Below are 20,528 nucleotides of genomic sequence, written 5' to 3'. Positions count from 1 at the left end.
GTGATCTAGCCTTGAAAAAAAAATAAAAAAAGGAAATACTTCTATAGAACGGGCCATAACCGTCGACTTTCATTTTATAGTACTTCTTCAGATGATTATTGTTTTAACTTATAACCATTAACTTAAAGACCTTGAAATTTACTCTTATTTGTCTGTTCATGATCATCCAGTAGGTCACATTAATCAATCCCCAGACTATCTATTCAAACCACCATGCTCCTTGATTTGCATAGTAACGGGTGAGACCAAGGAAAAGAGAAAAATGGTGTTTGATTATGAGTATGTAGATCATCTTGATAGTCCCTATTTACCTCCACAAATAGTCTAAAACACCACCCAATACTCAGTAGCCTTTAGCGGCTTTTGACACCGGCACAAGTCCCGGATCCAACAATCCAACCTGCACAAGTACACCCGCCTGGTCCCAATAAAGACTCTGGCGTATAATCTGCCCGGCACTGAAGCTTGCCACAACAACAACAATGACCTTTATCTCTCGATCTGTCGGCGAAACACCAGGTAACAGCCATGGAATCTCAGCAGTATGCCGACAAGCAAACAACATTTCATCCACAATGCGATCCACACCTACAGTGCGCGACAAAAGGCGGATATGCTGATCAACCGGACCAGCGGGGATATACGCATGGGCGAAGAAGTCTCTCAGGGTTGAGATATCAGAGCCTGTAACATACATATCAGTAAAGGCCTGAACCAAATCATAATTTTTCCAACTCACCCCCAGCATCCGTAGGTATGCACTTTACAAAGACCTCACCAGCCGGACACCCCATCTCACCATAATGGCCATGACCAGTCAACATCCCAACCGCGGGCTCAGACCCAGAACCTTCAAGCTTCCGTTTCCGCAACTCCAGCTCGCCAATCACATGGTCCCAGTACTCTTCCCAGACAGTCTCGATGTCAAGAACTGCCCAGTGGCTACCGACATTGAACGAGCGGCGCAGACAGCCCAGCGCCCGACTCCATGCCAGTTGTGAGCTGATCTCATCATCAGCATTCAAGTCCCAATCCACCTCGCCTTCTTTCTCTTCGGCGACTTCCCGCTCTGCGAACCCAGGTCTGGCCCCCGGGTACGTGTACACGTAGCATCGGTGTTTTTTCTTGTAGGTTATGTCGCCTTCTGACACACTAAGACCAATCCAAGGCCATAGTGCGCAGGGCTGGACTCGTGGTCCTGGGATGTGAATTTGGATTGGGAGATATGTTGATTTGGAGACTGGGCCGAAGATCGAACTTGTGTCTGAGCAGCCTGGTGGCTCGCAGTTTTCTTTTTCCTTGTAGGTGAATTGGTCTGTTGAGGAGAGGGGGTAGTAGACTACCAAGGCGCATAGGTGTGGGAATGGGTTTGTGTTGCTGGATACTGTGTGGTGTAAGGCTAGAAGGAGGTAGGCGGGTCGATGGTATGCTGAAGTATATGGTTAGCTGGGGTTTTGATATATCTTGCAGAGCTGAGGTGTCTGCTTCGAATAATGAAGCATGTATGTAGAGACAAAGAAAGTCAAATAGAAGACGGTACGTACCGACTATCGCATACCGCTCTCCGTTCTCGAGTTCGTCTTCTTTCTCATGCACGGCATTCGTCAGCGCTTTTGCGTCCTTCTCTTCATTCCCACTCCCGAGGAATGAAATATAGATCACATCGAATCCTTCTCCTTGGAAACGGTGAACTACATGGGTATCGAACTCCACGGTGTCGGATATCAGGAGTAAGTGTCGGGGCGCTGGCTCTTCATATCGCCAGCTGCGTTTGCCAGAGTTCGTGCTCACTGTCCGGTGTATTCCGTGCGGATGAGATGCTGTGGAATTGGGGCCCGTGGTATCTGCGTCTATGTCCGGTGGGTTACTGCCGGAGCTTTGGGCTCGGCGTCGAGTAAGGCGTTGGAATACGTTGACCATGGTCTGAATGTGGTTGAGTAGGTGAGCTGTAGATAGTGAATTTGGGGGGACATGTAGCCCTGTTTATATATGGAATTATCTGCTTGGAGTTCGGAATGCTCGGATTGCTGTTCTTGGTATTACGGATGCCGAGCGGATGCCAATGCTCCCAAGGTTAGGGTTTCTTGGTGTGACGTCATGAACGTGAAGTTCAGCACATTCTTTTCTGAAGGTAGCCTGCACTTTTGATAATGTAATTTATCAAAATGCATATCAACACTAACACAAATANTTTTTTTTTTTTTTTTTTTTTTTTTTTCATGAGGCGACGTTTCTGTGTCCCTCATAGGTGAGGATATGGAGCGGGACAACAGCCCTAGAGGATCCGGGGCCAGGGGTCGTTGCTAGACAATGGTCCAGGCCCCGGGGCATTGGCAGTCTGGCCCTCCCCAAGAGGGGCCTGATGGAGTGTTCCAAGGTTAGCGGATAGGCCCCGCTCGGTTGGCTGAGCGGCCCGGGAGAGTGCCCCGGCCACGGGGGAATACACTGGCCACGGCGCACCGCGCCAACCCGGGTTCTTACCGTCATATGAGTACTAGCTATGAATGTAAGCTTTCAAAGTCATATCTAGAAGAAATAAAACAATAAGTAACATCAAACATATAGGCTATATTCGAATATCTTATTAGGACTTAATTTACTCCGTACACTAATAAACATCCTTCTTTCTTTCTCTCTCCCGCGCAGCTACCATGTCTTCTAAATTAGCTGAAAAGCGCAGAAAGAAAGCTTTTATTGAGAGGTACGTAAAAAAAATAGAAAGTCAAGTGATCTCATGTGTAGTCAATTGGAAAGAACACGCCAGCTCATAACCCTCACTCTCCACCCCACTAGATCTCTTCTTCCTCAGACCCTTTGCCTCAACAGCAGTGCCTATGTCAACAGAATCCATCAATTTTCTGTTCTATTTCATAGATTATGATTAAAGTAAGTGGTTTCTACATACCTGTTGCCTGACAATAGATACCAGCGCTAGTAGCCGTAAGGTGATTCCATCCGAGTCATATGCCTCATAGTTCATCTCATTGTGCCTTCACATCGATTATTTAGTGGCTGCCCGGATTGATAACGTCTCGTTTAAAATATTATGAGCACGCTAAACTAAACGAATATCAGGAAAGAGGAAGAGAAGAACGTTGGCGCAATGAATACGTGAGATTCATGGCGGACTTTGGCAGAACAGCTTTGGAGCTGGACCGTTACCCTATGTCTCCGGGCTCCGTGTACCACCAACCGCTATCGACTCCCGCCTAGTCGACCAATTTCCCAGGCCGCCCAGCTAGCCGAGCGGGGCCTGCCCACGAATACTCTATCAGGCCCTCCTCAGGAAGCGAGTCGTGGAGTGACTCGCTCCAGCACTTGCCTCGCCCGCGAGGGCCCAGCTGCCAATAGTACGAAGATCCAAAAATATGACGGGGTGGGATGAACCCACGGTAAATTTGTTTTATTATCGGTTTATATATTTCAATTAGTTAGGTGAAAATAAGAGAAATCTGCCTAAGCTGCAGGGCACATCTTTGAAAGATGCATCTAGTAGATCCGAGATGACATGTCAACAGAACATTCTTCTATGTCTATATGTACTAATGATCTGCGCTATAGAAGACTAATCGTAATGCAGGATAATCATTTCACCAACCCCGAATGGCATGATATATCTAACCCCACTTAATCAAAGCTCACCAACCACGCACGATCCTCACTGACTTTCCCAGATGTTTTACCGCTATCAACAAGATAGCACTTGTAAGCCTCACGCAAAAGGCTCTCCCGCGCAACCTCACAATCCACCCGAATATCCTCCACCAACGCCTCCAGCGAGACATAATCAAACTCAGGCCGGATATAACCCAGAATCAGCAGGTTAAGTCGCGTTTTATAGAAATCCGGCAGGCGATTGAATTTAGTCTGGCCATCCTGCCCCGCAGCGGTGGGCGATGGTTCCGTGAGAGCGGGCATGATATGGATTTCCTGAAGTGAGCAACCACGTCAGCCCGATGCCGCACCAAAACACGGTTCTCAACATTTGATGGTGTTTCATCTGGTTGATCATGTATCACATACCACAGATCGCACGGTGTTTTTATAGAAAGGGTTATATCCGATACTCAACACAGCAGGCAAAACTACCGCAGTGGATGCGCTGCCCTCGGATGTCTCGGGATGGTATGTGTTCGGGTCCAGCGCTACAACGCCGTAGTAGACGCCGGTTGTCAGCTCTGGGTGCTTCTCGGATAGGTCATCAGCGGGGATGTTGGCGGTGGGGATTCCGAGCTATAGTCATCCGGGAGAGTGAGTCAGTGGTAGGTCCGTTGTGCCTGTTGCGCTATGCGATTATAGCGCCGAGGTTGGGTTCTTGGATTCATGGACGTACGTCTTTGCTCCCGCGGCCAAATCCTTTGATCACTGGCCCTGATAATCTCACGGGATAAGGAAGTTCTGGGCCAGCATCAGGGCCGGCTACCGGGTCGCGCGGCTTGTCGGAGCGCATAGCGGATTCTATCGGGTGAGGGTGTGGTTAAGCGTGGAATAGTGGCACAGACAAATATGCTAAGAGTGTAGTTTCGTCTGGTGTGTACTGATTGTGTGATTTAGCAATTGTTTGGCGTGATGCTGGCGTTGAGTGTGTCTGAATACGATCAACCCTGGTGGGGGTAATCGCGATAAGGATGGGGTTTATACGCCTGATGTATCAGGCACCAATCCACATGCAATTCCAAGGTTGGATCGAAGGTCCGATTAAGCTTATTTCTTTGTTTAAATTTAGATCCATGGTCTAGGGTTCAACGAGATCAGAAGTGACCCCACTCAATATCATGGCATTATCCTCATACAGTAGATCCCGTCCCAGAGATATCATTTTTTGTCCCTTTTGAGCGCCGCAAAAAGAAAATAAAACAAGAAATCATATCGACAATCATGGAACTGGGTCCAGGAATCCAAGAAGCAAAACGTATATACGAGAACATTGAACAAGAAAAGACCCCGTCGGCCAGTGGCCTAAAGGAAATCAAGATCAAAGGGAATCATACAATCCCAAAACCAGGAAATATGTACCAGGTAGAACAGCAGAAGAAAAGAAGACAGGCCCGATGTTAGGCCTGCTGAGGGTATGAAAGGGTAAACAGAAACAAGAAAGGAAACAAAATATAAAAAAAGAAATCAAATGCATGGCAAGAACTAGACGACGGGTTAGCACGAGTCCAACTCTAAGAGGTTATGTGATCTTAGAGACTTACATTCATCACAATGAGCATCGGGATATCGAACACATCGCGTTTCACTGTCCAGCAGTACGCGCATTCGACCTTTCCGTCCTTGAAACCAAGCTGGTTCATGCCAGCCTCGCCAGCAATGCCACCTTTGCGGAGGTGGTTGTTCCACTTTCCGTTATCATCGGACTGTGCACCCTCCATATCCTCCTTGGTCTTGTATTTGAGCAGCTTGCATCGAGTCATGACACTACCACGAGAATCGCCGAATGCCAGACGCGCAAAGTCCTCATAGAACTCCACGACGCTGTCATCGTCGAGAAGCTCGGCCAAGAATACCGGCTGGGGGCGTCCAGTGCCGGAACTCTCTAATGTCGAGCCGCGCGGGGTGTAACTACCGCGTGACGTTGTCCCGGACTGGCCCGGAACACCGGTGTTGACGTTTAGGTTTGTCTCTTTTCCTAGAAGCACGTCTTTCTTCCATCCGGTTAGGATGCTAAACTCCTTGCCTACGGCGGCGATCTCACCGGTGCGTCGGCAGACGATGGTCGGCGTTCCACATGCATTGATGAAGTCCTCGTATTCCCAGAGAGTTCGCTGGAAGCATTTTTCCATGAAGATGAGATCATCACGATTGAGGGTCTTAGTAGTTGCGATAAAAGAGGGTCGAATAGACGCAAGCGCCTTGGCAATTCGCACAGTCTTTTGCGGCGAAAAGCGACGTTGGATGAAAGCAGTGAGGTTGTGGAAGCCACTTGTGTAAGCATAGGGCTCCTTCACGCTTTCGTATATGGAGGAAGGGTTGCGGTGGCGCCGTTTAGAGCCAACATGCAGATTTGGGTGTTTTAAGATCGACGCTGACGTCACCTGGCGTTGTCCATTCGGCACCAGGCTGTTGGACTTTGGAGCAGGAGCGATATTGTTGAACGGGCCGTCGTCGAATGCAGCCGTTGCGATATTCGGGCTTTGGGCCGAGCCAGGACTAGTGAAGCTTGCTGGCCCACTTTCAATTGCAAATGCATGTGGTGCGTTTGCTTTCATGTGTTCGGGAAGCATGGCATTTTGGCCATACACACCGCCGACATTCACATGCTGGCCCGAGGCCGGCCCGGTCGACCAATCATTTAGGATAGGATCGCCGAACATGAAAGGTTGATTTCCCGGGCTTTCTCCAAAGCCAGGAGCTGGTGTGGAGAACTGGGCCGATCCACTGCGGCCAATTGACCCTCGCTGTCCTGCGGAATCAGTTGGGGAGTCACCGGCCGCTCCGGTGGCCATATGCCCAAGCATGCCGAATTCCAGAGCACCGTATCGATTTTCGAAGTTCATGCTCGATAGATCGAAATTGAAGAGTGCTGGATCACTAGGATCAAAAAATGGCCCTGCAAAAGGATTTTGGGACTGACTTGTATCCCCAGAGAGAGCACCTGGAGTAGGTTGCTGGTTTACAGTCGATGAAAGACTTGGGTTTCGACCATTGGTGCTGCTCTTCATGTTAAAAGTAGGTGAAACAGGTGATTGCGTGGTAAAAGGGCTTTGGCTCATAGGGGATTCTTGGTAGGGGTTGTAAGATCCTGCCTGTGTCTGGGGCGTAGGGTAAAAGTTGTTATTCGTGGTGTTGGTTGATTGTTGGCTATGTTGATGGCTGTGTTGTTGACTATGTTGGCTGTGTTGCTGGTTGGGGTTGACAGCATTTGTGCCATTTCTAGATATAGGCAGATTATTGCGGAGCGTGCTGTTGTATAGATTGGTGTTGTTGCTGCTAGTAACAGCTGGCATCAACGCCCCATCGGGAGCATCATGGAGATACTTGGCCTTCTTGCGAACACCATCATGGCAAGCATCTTGAAGACCACGTTTGATGCAACGTTGACACGGTCGTTCGTCGCCTAAACCCGGTATATATTAGTCAGATGCCTAACAATGGCGAGGTTCAGTCAGTCTATCATCATACCGCAAGTTAAATGAGCTCGTTGGCATGCAAAGCAAGCTCGCCGAGCCTTCTTCCGTCGCGGTCGGGAAGGATCCTTGGCATTGGCTGCTTTGCGGTCCGCTTTGCTATCGCCATTAGTTTTGGGCCTTACGTCCGATTGTTCGTGTTCCGTGATATCAGCGGAGTCACGATCCCCACTGTAGTCCCCTGCAGGAACCGGTGAGCCGTTCTTGGCTTCCATGTTCATTTCGGCATGTATCCCGAGAACGGTGATCTATGGATATGTCCACAGGAGTGAGGCAAATCGGTGTTTCAAACCGCGTAGGCCACTTTCTGTGCCTTCTTGTGTTTATCTAAAGAAACAAATTGTGGTGGCGACAATACCAATGACACCATCCGCGCTGCGATCTCGGCGGGCGAGCGGATCCACGTGCACGGGTTTTAACCCAGCTTGTGATCGAAGAAACGATCACAAATTCTAATCGTCCGTTTTGAGACTTGAAATCCTCCCAAGTCACCACGCGAAGATCGAAGGGGGTCTCCAAACCGTGGTTCCTATAATCGCGCGTTTGCGACTACAGTTGGTGGGGAACCGGAACCGGAATCACGGCGAGTCGAGTCGAGTCACGGGTGTAACGGGGGACAATCGACTGGAGATGCGACGGATGTACGATGATCTGACACATTGAAGGATTCCAATGTGGTTTGTATATGGGGGGAAATTGGCGCAAAGCTGACAAGAAAAATCCCGCAACGGTTCGGGGCTGGACTGGGAGTGGAGAGGGCGAGTTCGTTCGGCTGCGGGGAAGATGTGATTTTCTCTCCAAATGTGAGAGCCGTATCGATGCGAGGCCAGTCGAGAAGCTGGAGAAAGAAAGAAAATCGAGAGACGAGGCAAATATTATTCGCGGGGAACGTCGAAGAAGAAGTGGATGACTCCCAGAAGGGCTCTCTCGATCGGAGTGTTCCCGTGACTGGGTGTCTAAGCAACACTTTCCCAGGGTTAACACGACACAGTCCAATTGTAAAGGAATTCTAAAGGACTTGTAAAGGACTAAATGAGACTCGCATGAGTGACGAACGATTTTTTTTTAATCTATTTTATTTGATTTGATTTGATTTAACAATTTTTCTTTTTTTTCTTTAAAAATTTAGCGCTATGTTTCGCACTTCTAAAAAGGTGCAGGGCTGGCTATACTTCGTAAAACAGCCACTATTTTACCTAATTAATTTACTGGGCTTTTTTTCTTTTTTTTTTTTGCTACCCAACGTATTAATCCCTCATTGGGCATGTTTTAATCTGATACCTATTTTTGATCGGAGATCTCGATAGTAAAGAGGTACATTGGTTCTTCGACTTCTTCTTATAAGAACTAAAGAAGCTATATATGTACATCATACTCACATGCTGACGTTCAGGGCAACTGTCACTGGAGGCCGGCATTTGATTTTGCCAAGTATTACAGCTTTCACAGCATTACCGGAAACATCAGGTAATTTAAGCGCGTTCATGGACTCTGATTGGTTAAATCAGAATCCTGCGCCAGATCGGGTTCCGCGCATACCAGATGACCTATCCTTTTAGTAACCCCGCGGGGGCAATTGCGCACGTGCGGAAACTTCCAGGTCGATTGTATGTTTTTTGTTGTCTTTTTGATTATAAACGTCCAATGCGAGTATCTCCAATTGAGTCATTATTCTTTTATTATTCTTTTACCAAAGCTGAATCAATCCCGAAAACCCCCGCTCCAGACGTGCTCGGCATCCTCACTCCGACCCGTTTTGTTCCGAGGTTAGCTGAGTGTGCTTCTGCCGAGGCTAGAAGGCTCTCAATATATCGCTCAGCTATGACGGTTCTTATACTCCAAAGGAGGGATTGTCATGTCTGCCTGTAACCGGAGGGGGTAACTTGGTCGGGGATGGTTGCCTGTGACTGTATTCCAAAACCACATGACACTCGTATGCTTCGTAACTGGCCTGGCAGACTGGGGGTTGCCGTCGGAGAATTACAGCCCGGGCCAGGCCAGGTCCGTCCAACTTCTATTCTTGGAATGGGTACGATCTATTTATTCCTTGTATGTCCAGCGCGCTGGTAGTAGCAAAGGATCAATCCTGGATTCATGGCCTACCTAGGATCCAGAACGGACAGATGGAACGTGCAAAATGTCTACAGATGAAATCAAGTAGAGCTAGGACATGACGCATATATCCTTGCTAATCATGCGTATTATTGACTATAATTTTCTGCATTGGCTTTTGAACTGCAGACGGTACAGCAGCTGAAGGCGTTAGGTCTTGATCTATGGTTGCAGACTAGGTGCTGACCCTATCATCCCCAGTAGCCAAAACGTCTCAGCACAGGAGGTTCCCAACATCTGGTCATGGAATGCCGTGTTCATCGCCTACGGCACACCGTGTTCAGACGAAACCGGTTGGTAAACTGTCGAGATGCAATGGCACCGAGGTTACCTGTGGCTGTCCTCGTAAAAGAGCCACCCAGCTAGCAACCAACCCGCTTAATATTAAAGTATGTATGGGGTATTATATGTGCACGGAAGTATCGATCACGCCTGTGATTTCGCAAATCGGCTCTTACTTCGGATCCAGCTCCCATACCGAAAGAATAGGTACCTATTACAAATGTCAGTACAACGTTCAGTGGACAAAACAGCTTACGTTGAGCTGTGTGACACCAGAGCCACATGCAACTGAAACATCAAACTTTCATGCTCGATGCGACTTGCTCGAGGTTCATGATGCAGGGGGAGGTTAAATAGGTAGGCCATAACGTAAGAGTAAATCAAGTATGTCAAAATCAACACTTACGGGAAAGGGGTCATGACAAGGGTCAAGAATGCTAACAAGGAAGTTGCCCAGTGATATCCGAGGTTGTGATACACTGCATAGCCGTTAGCCATAATCGTTATGTCTCAACTGTGTGCAGGAAAGAATATAGCTGTCAAGCATTGAGGACGAGCTACAGATAGGCCTGTTGAGAATACAACGCATCGACCCGCATTGGAAGGATGTACCGCATACAAAGCACGGGCTGCCAATTCTTGTCACAGCACGGAGACAGTACAGACAAACTTACTTTGGATTCCAAACAGTGGAAATATGCCTCCGAAGGATGACCGAGTGAAACTGTTCGCTGCCAGAGCGCTGGCGGCAAATGTTGGATACGCATCGACTAGGAATGTGAAGATACCCGAGTAAACCAGGATTGTCCTAACAGTAACACAGCCTATTAGCTAAAAGAAAGCCACAAGGTAGACAGGGACTGTAGGACCGACGGATGGCCGCCCAGTCAGGTGAGATTGCAAGGTTGATCTTACCCTGCACCAAAAACAGCACTGCCAATGATAGGTGCAATCCAATGGACATTAGGATAGATTGTCCAAGCAAAAATGAAAAGACCTATAGTAACCAAGGGTCCTCCCAGGATCGCTATTCCATCGGAGTCAGCTATCGTTTTCTTCGAGCCTTGGCACCTGAGCAATTTGTTGGCAAACTTACCTGGGGGCAGTCGCCACTCCGGCTGGAAGTCATCGAGCTTTTTCGTCGCAATCTCATGGTTACGCTCCAAGCGAACGTAGTTTCGGCGCCAGATAGGATCTGACAAAATGGCTATAACCATTCCGACAAACAGACCGAGGAAACACAGTCCACGCTGCCAGATTGATAGGCCATAGATCTCGTGGAAAACCAGCTGGAAAGCACCAAAGAATAAGTACAGAATACCCAATAGGATGGCCGAGAAAATGCAAAGGCATAGACACATCGGCTCCGTTAAGAGAAGCATAGGGCGGTACATGGAATGTACGACGGTCTGAGCTATAGAACGCTGTAGCTTTTCGATCGGAGCTTTCCATCGCTCGTCTCCGGTTTCCTGGCGTAGGTTCTGCGCCTTACGCCTCAAAAGTCTGGAACATTGTTAGCGTCGCAATTATTCCAGGATCTTGAAATACATACACTGGGTGATAGGTCTCTGGAACCAAGAATATTATCGAGGCGAGCATCACCCCCGACCAAATCAGGAGGACATAGAACGTCCAACGCCTGGGAGTTTTGTAAGCTTCAGTCGGTACCAGAATTCATTATGGAAACATACCATGTGGTAAATGCATTGATGAAGCCACCAACCCTAGTGGTTTAATGTTAGTGTTGCAATCGGAGGGTGCTCTGCACCAAGGGAAATGAGGATTTCATACAAAGGGCCCACTTCTGGTCCAACGAAAGGACTCGCAGTGTAGAGCATCATGGGTAAGGCAAGTTCATGGCGATCAAACATGTCACCAACAGTACCTCCAGCGACACTCAAAAACGCACTGCCTGACAGTCCACTCAAGAACCGAGCGATAATCATGGTCTCAGTATTCTTAGCAACTGCGCATGGAATTAGCCATATAAGAAATAGCGAGAATGATACTATGTAGATGATTCTGCGGCCAAAGAATTCTGACAATGGACTTAGGAACAATGGTCCAATACCTAGAAGCGTTAGCACATAGCCAAGCCCGCGAAGGACGACAGGATAAGCACAAACCAAGACCCCAAATAAAAAACGACAATCCAAGAGTCGCAACTTCTTGCGAACATCCGAATTCACTCATCAATTGGGTATATGTCGTAGTATACATCGAAGAGGTACAGGTCCTACATGCAGTCGATCAGTATCTAAGCGGCGCAGAGAAAGCAAGACTAAACGGGCTGGATACTCACACGCAAAGCGAACCCATGGAGACAATGATGACAACCAACCACCGTCGGGCTTTGCTCATATTGCGCGGATTCATGGGATCGTTCTCGTCCCAGCCCACAGTATACGCTTCATCATCGTTCGCCACAGCAGCCTCGTCAACTTCATGGCCGCCAATACTGACGCCGTCATTCAGCGACCAGCTGCGTTCCAGCGACCTGGATGCGACTGATTTAGACGCATTCGAGCGCTGTTTCTGGAGTGGTGCGCTGCCTTTGTTGTGGGTACCCGGGGAGGTGATTGGAGCATAAGTTACATCCTCGGACTTGGTGCGGTCGAAATCGTCGTCGGTCTTATCGCTAGAGTGTCTTTTGGAGCCAGTGTGGGCTTTTTCTTCACCGAGGTCCGGCTGCGATACGTCTGTACTTGACCGAGACATGCCAATGTCAAAGATCAGGCTTGCTCATCTGGTTTGTTTTTGTGTTAGCGATGAAGTCATAGAAAACAAAACGAACGGTAGGGAACTACCTGAGTAAATGTATTAACTGGTGGATACCTGAGTCACTATCCTGCGAGGAAAATTAAGGAATACTCTTAGCGTCTAAAATGGAAATCAAAAGTCCGAGCTGATCAATCAAGGCGATTTCGGGGATAAATAAGTCGGGCTCCTAATTCCGGTTTATCGAAGCCGACCTCGGGAGTGATCCCGTATAGCTAACTGATAGCCTTGGATATTGCTAAGTGTAATTCTAACGTAGAGAATAATTCCACCTAAATTCTACCCAGATTCTATAATATATATGTGCGTTGTCTTTTGAATCGGAGCATTTGTGTTGTGGACGCCAAGAACGTCCAACACGTGGGAGCCATGTGGTACAGAGCTACATACATATATCTCCGAGATCACAAGTCTAGACAAAAAAAAAGGTGTTTGAGATAAAAGATATGTTCAATTAAGCTAGAGCTAACACTACTACGCAACAGAATCAATTCATCAAAGTCGCTCCCAAGGGACTAGGTGCCCAAACAAAAACCCCAAAAGTAGTAAAAAGTCCTGTCTCCACGCCAGCCCTAAACTCCTGATAGTCATTCAATTGAATGCTATTCCCAAAAAAAAACACCGGATCTCAAATCGAGATATTCAATGGAACCATCCCAAAGTTGAGCTGTACAAGAAGAGAAAGATGCGCCAATAGATCCCAGAAATTTTGGTCAAGAGGACACATCCTCTACAGAGCCTGGCTGAGCTGGCTCATCGCACCAGAAGCGTTCTCCTCGGCCCAAGAGCCCCAAAGTGCCTGCTTGCCAGTAATCTTGAGGGGACCACCAATAGACTTGGCACCCTGGTCAACCTTAACGGCATCTTTGGTAGCCAGCACCAAGACTTCGAAGAACATCTTGGTAGCGTCGGCCTTGCTGGACCGCTGCTCGGGAAGGAGATCCTGGAACAACACACTCTTCTTCTGCTCATCGGATGAGCTACCAAGCTTCTCGCGGAGGATGTGCACAGCGTGCTTGGTACCCATTGAGACTGGCTCGGTCTCGACGAGGTGCACCATAGTATCGTCCAGATCGTCCATGGGCTGGTTGTTGCCTTCGTCATCACTCAGATGCAAGACATGATCTTCGTCATCCCCAGGGAATTCAATCTCAGAGCGCTGGTTCATAGTCGTATCGAGAGCGATGCCCTCGTCGATCGGGACGATGGCTTCCTCATCACCAAGCTCCAGGGGAGGAACGTCGACGGCAGCCACATCCATATCGGAAATGCCACTGTCGCGCTTGCGCTTCAGTTCACCGGCCTTCTTAACAGAATCCAAAGAGAGCATGCCGCGCAGCTCGGGTGCCCATCCGCGTCCACGGTCCTCGCCAAACACACTGGACACAAAGTTGCCATTCTGCTGACGAGTCATAAGAGTAAGGAGAACGGGGTCGCGAGGCAAGAATGATGCAGGCTTCAGAATCGAAGAACGATCATTTTGCTGGTCCTTGATCTTGGAGCTGGAAATTGCGACTTCCTTGTCGAGTCCCATAAGCTTCAGGCGCTTGGTGCGCTGACCCTGCTGGGCGCTAACAGCATCGGGGGTTGCAGATACATCTCGGTTGAATTCCTCTTCAAGCTGATTCATCTGATCAGACCCAGCATCGGAAAGGGGGCTTTCGGAGTCACGTTCGAATCGGTTGTCGGCAGCACGGGGTGTCTCGCCACCACCAAAGTCGTCATCGTTGTTGAAATCCATGGGGGCATCTGGGAGGAGGTCATTCAGATTATCGTGGCCATCATCGCCAAGGTCCATCTTGTCGAGAGCGTCATCATCTCCAAGGTCCAGTCCCAGATCGTCGTCATCGTTGAATTTTCCAGCGTCGTTGAAAAGATCTTCCTCTACGGGACGAGGTGCGGGAGCATCTCGACCAATTTCCATAGTCGGGTCATTTCCGAGAGGCAATTCATCTTCACCCAAGTCAAGATCAACAAGGGAAGGGTCTTCAAGGCGTGCGGGTTCCTGAGAAACAGAGCGGCGGAAGCTGCTGTCAGGAAGGAATTGACTTCCAAAATCCATGCCATTAGGGTGCTTGGCAGCAGGCTCCAGGTCGAGGGTTTGAGGGAAAAGCAGAGACGTATCAAGGTTGGTAAAAAGATCAGATTCAGTGAGCACATCAGGAAGAGTAATGCCACCTGGAGCGACGACAGTCGAAGTCAAGTCATTGTTGTTTGTGAGACGGAAAGCCTGATATATGATTAGACTGAACGAAATCACAATTAGTTCAAAGGAGTGCGTACCATTTTAATTTTCATCAGAGCTTCATTGCAATCGTCGAGGAGGTAGCGAGCCTTGCGGCTGTAAATTCGAACCACACCCAGCAGCAATTGACCACTCAATCGCAGAGCCATAGGGGCTTGACCCTGATCAACAATAGCATTGACGCTGCTCTCGATGTCCGACTGCAGGATATGCGACTTCGAAAGTTTGCGTTCGATATTGGCTGACAGCCAAACGCGAGCCAGCGGCCCGGTTTTCGACAGGAGGGTCTCGGAATAGAACATGGTGTGTTTGTCGCAACGAGATATTTTACAACGGCAAAATTTCTTTCACGAACTTCAGTAGGCGAAAGTACCCGCCCGGCGCGGGGGTGAGGTATAGAAGGGCGACGCGCTGAAGCCGGGAAAACAATGACTTGTGCGATGACTCGCACTCGATAATTGTATGAAAAGGTAGATATGTGACTAAAAGGATAAAATGTTTATCACTCGATAGCGTGAATTCAAGACATCGAAGACAATGAAGATGGGGAGGGTATGTGCGCGCGAGGGATATCTTGGAGTTGGCTGAGAAACCAAGGAGGAACGGAAGATGCGCGTCGGTGGGAATATCAGGCGGCAGCTGTGGCCTGGGCGGGATTTTTGCTGATGTAATTGAGGGGGCTGGGAATGTTCAAGTCACGTGTAGGGTACACAAAGGAAACTCCGTACGAAGTACCATAACAATGAATTTTGATAGCGAATAAACTAGTCTAGGATCCAAGTAAAGAGAAAAGAAGGCGTCAATGAATATGTTAGGAAGGTTTTTTTGAAAAAAAAGCTGTAAAAACCTCTTGTATACATCATTTCTCTTATGAAGTACTGTGTACATCATATACTCTGCCTTACACATGATATTTTACGCTAGTCTAAATGTAGTAGACGGATAAACTCCCTACCCGAAATAACTAGTCCACAACGGGTAAAGCATCACCATTGGGACGTAGCCTCTTCTAAGTGGACTGGATGCTCTGAATGGGATTATTTTGCGGTTTGGATCATAGCAAGAGTCTCTTTCAAGTTAGATTTTTGGTCTCAAGTCTTCCGTCAGTCCCCTGTTCGTCGTCGGCCGACTTGCGACTTGCGCCAACTCCGCAAATCTAGCCGTTAGTCTACCCGCCCCCGTGTGAAGCTGCTGCCAGATCGCAACTAATGTGGATTGTCGAAGCACAGTCAATTCTTATCGAGGCGGTATGAAAAATACTTCTCGACACATCTAACGTCTTATTTCATCGTCTTTAACAATCCATCCTTCCAAAGCATGAGCAATGTCAAGGTCCGCAACACCTTCCTTGCCTTTGCATAATGCATCAAACGCCGAGTTTCTTCGGCCTCCCTCCACAACACCTATGACCGGACGGCCAAATGCTCCATCGTCGGTAAGCTTACTTGCTTGATTAATGCACTATGTGTGCTATCGCTTTTTCCACTTCCTGGCGACATTAGGCAACGGACTTTCTAACACACGGTCTTGTTTCTTCCAGACATCCACTTCAACATATTCGTGGCTCGAGCCTCATGAAACTGCCGAGCGACTACGAACCTCCCTTTTACATGGCCTGACACCCGCCGAGGCAGAAATACGCCTGGCAAGAGATGGACCGAACGAGCTTCCCCATGATGAGCCAGAACCCCTCTGGCTGCGGTTTCTTAAACAGTTCAAGGAGACACTGATTCTCCTCCTCCTTGGCTCTGCTGCAATCTCTTTTGTGATGGGCAATTACGATGATGCCATCAGCATTACTCTTGCGGTAACAATTGTTGTGACTGTCGGCTTTGTTCAAGAATATCGGTCGGAGAAGTCGTTGGAAGCATTGAGCCGACTTGTACCCCATTATGCCCATCTGATCCGTGATCTTCCAACAGCTTCCTCTGCGGCAACCGAGAATGGCAGTACATCGCCCCTGGGTTCATCCATTGAATTGGATGAAATACGGAGCAAGAGCCCAGGCTCGGCGTCTGCCGCGGTCAAGGCTTCTTCAACCGTTCCCGCAAACGAGCTTGTGCCCGGAGATCTGGTCCTGTTCACTACCGGAGACCGTATTCCCGCCGATATTCGAATCACCGCTGCAACACATCTCAGCATTGACGAGTCGAACTTGACTGGAGAGAACGAACCTGTCGCGAAGTATGCGGAAGCTCTGCGCACCGCATCTGGCAGGGCCACTCCAGCATTAAAAGGAATAGAACCCCCTCGATCTCCATTCTACGATGCACCGGCCACCGGTGCTGTTGGTGCTGACGTTCGGTTGAACGAGCAGCATAATGTTGCGTTCATGGGTACACTAGTCCGCTCAGGCTACGGTCAGGGCATCGTTATCTCGACCGGCGCCAAAACAGAGTTCGGCAGTATATCAGCTTCGCTCCAAGAAATTGAGAGCCCCCGAACACCCTTACAACTGTCTATGGATCGTTTGGGCCAGGAGCTGAGTTATATCTCTTTCGGTGTTATTGGATTGATCGTGGTTATCGGTCTTATACAAGGTCGTAAGATCCTCGAAATGTTCACAATTGGTGTTTCGCTGGCTGTCGCAGCGATTCCAGAAGGCTTGCCTATCATTGTCACTGTCACACTCGCTCTCGGCGTCCTGCGCATGGCTAAGAGGGGGGCAATCATGCGGAGACTCCCCAGCGTTGAAACTCTTGGTTCTGTCAATGTCGTCTGCTCGGACAAGACTGGAACTCTCACTCTCAACCACATGACAGTTACCAAAATGTGGCATTTTGACTGCGCAGAACCATTCGAGGTGCAAAGAGAAATGACAACGGCAATGGCTCCTGGACCTGCTGCGCAGACTATCCTTCGCGTTGGTAATATTGCAAACAACTCTCGTTTGTCTCGGATGCACGCAAACTCGCCAGCCAGCGCATCTTCTGCGGCAGTACTTTCTTCAACCATCAATAGTGATTCAGCTGCTGCCAAGAGTCGATGGGTGGGTCAGCCAACCGATGTGGCGATCTTGGATCTAATGGATGCCCTGGGAGAAGATGATGTGCGCGATCGTATTAGCGCTCGCGTCCACGAGACCCCGTTCAGCTCCGAGCGGAAATGGATGGGCGTTGTTATCGGCGATTCTGGTGGTTCAAATGGAGGACCCCATGTTGCCTATATCAAGGGTGCTCTGGAACAGGTCTTAGCACGATCTGATACCTATCTCACCAAGGATGGTCGGGAAGTAATTCTAGACGAGCCCCGTCGCAAAATCATTCGGGATGCGGCAGAGAATATGGCATTAGAGGGTCTTCGAGTCCTCGCTTTTGGCAGTGGAGTTGTTCGTGATACGTATAGGGGTGGCAGAGGCTTTGGCAGTCGGTCTTCCCCGAAAATTGTCCATGGTGATGATGACGAGCGGTATAATGGCTTGGTCTTTGCTGGTCTGGTGGGTATGAACGACCCGCCGCGTAAAGATGTGCACAAATCCATTCGACGCTTGATGAATGGTGGTGTCAGGATCATCATGATTACTGGCGACGCCGAGACAACAGCTGTGGCCATTGCGAAGAAGCTTGGGATGCCAGTCAACGATTCCCCGCATGCGCGATCGGTCATCAGAGGCGACGAACTCGACCGTATGACTGCTGCCGAACTTTCACAGGCGATCTCAACAGTCTCGATCTTTGCCCGTACGAGCCCAGATCACAAGATGAAGATTGTGACAGCACTTCAAGCCCGCGGCGATGTAGTTGCCATGACTGGCGATGGTGTCAATGACGCGCCCGCTCTGAAGAAAGCCGACATAGGTATTTCCATGGGCAAGCTCGGCACTGACGTTGCCAAGGAGGCAGCGGATATGATCCTGACGGACGACGACTTCTCGACCATCTTGCAGGCAATTGAACAGGGCAAGGGCATCTTCTATAACATCCAGAACTTCATTACGTTCCAGCTTAGTACCAGTGTGGCTGCACTCAGTCTTGTACTGCTGAGCACGACTCTTGGCTTCAAGAATCCGCTGAATGCTATGCAGATCTTGTGGATCAGTGAGTTCACCTATATCTGATTCCATCTCCTGTATTTTTCTAACAATCATTCCAGATATTCTCATGGATGGCCCTCCCGCCCAGTCTCTAGGCGTCGAGCCCGTCGACCCTACCATCATGAACCGCCCACCACGACCCAAGACAGCCCGTGTTCTGACCAAACCTCTGATCCAGCGCGTCCTCACCTCGGCTATGATCATCATGATCGGCACGTTGTCGATCTACATCCATGAAATGGGCGATCTCACCGACGGCAGCCCAGTCGAAAAGCGCTCTCGCGTCGTCACTGCGCACGACACCACCATGACATTCACCTGCTTTGTTCTATTCGACATGTTCAACGCATTGAGCTGCCGCAGCGAGGGCAAGTCGGTCCTGCGTGGTGAAATGCCACTGTTTGGAAACAAAATGTTCAATTACGCTGTTCTCGGCTCCTTGGCGGGCCAGGCCTGCGTGATCTACCTACCCTTCCTACAGCGCATCTTCCAGACCGAGGCTCTCAGCTTGGGATCCCTGGTCAAGCTGTTCCTCATTGCCAGTTCGGTGTTCTGGGTGGATGAAGGCCGCAAGTATCTACATGCGATCCGTCGTCGGCGCGGTATGGGTTCCGGTTATAGCGTCAATGTCTGATCTACCGATACAACAAGTGTACGGTTCGGATTGCCTGTTACGATTTTAGAGGTTTCCATGGCATAGGCGTGTGTAGTTTATCATATTTGGATTGATATCCCCCATATACATAATAGAATGGTCGGTTGTCGGCATATATGTGTTTTCCCACATAGCCAGCCACTTATGCGGCCTTGTCTTGTCTTTTTTTCGTAGTCTTTTTGAAGGTTTTCAAAATGTGTTGTCAGATGCTCTTTGAGACGTGACATATATCGTGCAAGAAACATATTCCTAAGCAGTGACGTACGCCCATCTGCATAATCCCTGTTTATACATAGACCAGTCTTTTGCACAAAGTATGTTTTTTTTTACCATCTTCACATACATCTAAAAAGACCAGCTCAAAAGACATATGTACCGGACAATGCCTCTTGGTACTCGGGACCTTTCTCTTTCCGTTTTAGTGCTCACCCCTTGCCGCTTTTTGATCACTGAGTAAAACTGAGCACGTCCCTGAGTATCTCGACTTGATCACTGGCCATTACATAATCAATTGATCCACTCACTGATCATCATCTGAGCACTCTGATTTGATCACTGAGTGCTCACTGAGTGTGAGGATGAGCCTCATTCGGAAATACCGCATTTGCCTCGCTGTGTACCTTACTGAGACCTACGACCCGACTCGATTCCAAAATTTGGACATCGTCTCTAATAGAATCGAAGTCGTGATGGGGTCTAGCTTTCCTATAAGGTCGCTTTATAGGGGTACCGGTTCCAACGTCATCCGCCATCCCAGGCAGCTAGGCGCAAAGGCCATCAGAATGCAAAATATCCACGTCCCAGCCCACCAATACCCCCAGGGTATTAAGTAGTTGCCTGATTCTGCAAAAGTGAAAATACTAAGCAAAGAAAATCTCTCGACTTTTAAAATCTTGTCGTTTACCATGTAAACAAGCTTGGAAAATAAAACACATTGGACCGGGGCCAAAAAAGGATTTCCTTTAAGCTTTCTATCCCATTCTCTTTACAAAAGGGGAGGATTGGTAAAGGAACTCCATGTGATGTTGGGCATAGCCCTGGAGAGTACAGTCGATTCGTGGCGTGTCTAACTGGTCTTATCACTGCCTAGCAAGGGTCTCCCTTATGACTGGTCCTTGCGATCCTTTGTCTGGGAATTACTTCTCAATCTCAAGCCACGTTCTGCGCTACTGTGTGCCAAAACGAGGCACCGAGTTGTCCGTGTGGTCAGGTGAGATCTCTTATTCTTGTCGAATCTATTCTCGTCTCGATAATATACTGACCGTGTCTTTTTACCTTTTTCTAGAAAGCCTC

The 20,528-nt window shown here is 48.8% G+C and overlaps 6 protein-coding genes across 6 annotated transcripts; 1 reads left to right on the top strand and 5 right to left on the bottom strand.

Moving 5' to 3' along the window:
• Window positions 1-343: 343 nt before the first annotated feature.
• On the bottom strand, window positions 344-1,920 carry PEX2_083150 (dienelactone hydrolase; the record flags this gene model as incomplete). Its single annotated transcript, XM_016745585.1, has 3 exons — window positions 344-684; window positions 740-1,429; window positions 1,545-1,920. The coding sequence occupies 3 exons, from the start codon at window positions 1,918-1,920 to the stop codon at window positions 344-346; spliced, it is 1,407 nt and encodes a 468-aa protein (XP_016595484.1).
• Window positions 1,921-3,627: 1,707 nt separating this feature from the next.
• Window positions 3,628-4,450, bottom strand: fmn1 (riboflavin kinase; the record flags this gene model as incomplete). The annotated part of the gene is made up of 3 exons (XM_016745584.1): window positions 3,628-3,930; window positions 4,024-4,233; window positions 4,334-4,450. The coding sequence occupies 3 exons, from the start codon at window positions 4,448-4,450 to the stop codon at window positions 3,628-3,630; spliced, it is 630 nt and encodes a 209-aa protein (XP_016595483.1).
• A 671-nt stretch (window positions 4,451-5,121) lies between these two features.
• Window positions 5,122-7,351, bottom strand: PEX2_083130 (Zn(II)2Cys6 transcription factor domain-containing protein; the record flags this gene model as incomplete). Its single annotated transcript, XM_016745583.1, has 3 exons — window positions 5,122-5,139; window positions 5,199-7,060; window positions 7,126-7,351. 3 exons carry the CDS (start codon window positions 7,349-7,351, stop codon window positions 5,122-5,124), a joined length of 2,106 nt encoding a protein of 701 aa, XP_016595482.1.
• A 2,317-nt stretch (window positions 7,352-9,668) lies between these two features.
• PEX2_083120 (MFS transporter) lies at window positions 9,669-12,242 on the bottom strand (the record flags this gene model as incomplete). The annotated part of the gene is made up of 10 exons (XM_016745582.1): window positions 9,669-9,735; window positions 9,931-10,003; window positions 10,199-10,332; window positions 10,440-10,551; window positions 10,621-11,027; window positions 11,077-11,163; window positions 11,216-11,248; window positions 11,316-11,490; window positions 11,651-11,760; window positions 11,827-12,242. The coding sequence occupies 10 exons, from the start codon at window positions 12,240-12,242 to the stop codon at window positions 9,669-9,671; spliced, it is 1,614 nt and encodes a 537-aa protein (XP_016595481.1).
• A 790-nt stretch (window positions 12,243-13,032) lies between these two features.
• Window positions 13,033-14,849, bottom strand: PEX2_083110 (kleisin alpha; the record flags this gene model as incomplete). The annotated part of the gene is made up of 2 exons (XM_016745581.1): window positions 13,033-14,532; window positions 14,586-14,849. The coding sequence occupies 2 exons, from the start codon at window positions 14,847-14,849 to the stop codon at window positions 13,033-13,035; spliced, it is 1,764 nt and encodes a 587-aa protein (XP_016595480.1).
• Window positions 14,850-15,871: 1,022 nt separating this feature from the next.
• pmr1 (Ca(2+)/Mn(2+)-transporting P-type ATPase PMR1) lies at window positions 15,872-19,214 on the top strand (the record flags this gene model as incomplete). The annotated part of the gene is made up of 3 exons (XM_016745580.1): window positions 15,872-15,982; window positions 16,088-18,584; window positions 18,640-19,214. 3 exons carry the CDS (start codon window positions 15,872-15,874, stop codon window positions 19,212-19,214), a joined length of 3,183 nt encoding a protein of 1,060 aa, XP_016595479.1.
• Between the last annotated feature and the right edge of the window lie 1,314 nt (window positions 19,215-20,528).

The sequence above is a fragment of the Penicillium expansum genome, assembly GCF_000769745.1.
Source record: "Penicillium expansum strain MD-8 chromosome Unknown contig276, whole genome shotgun sequence".
Lineage (NCBI taxonomy): Eukaryota > Fungi > Ascomycota > Eurotiomycetes > Eurotiales > Aspergillaceae > Penicillium > Penicillium expansum.
This window is presented reverse-complemented; position numbering and strand designations above follow the sequence as displayed.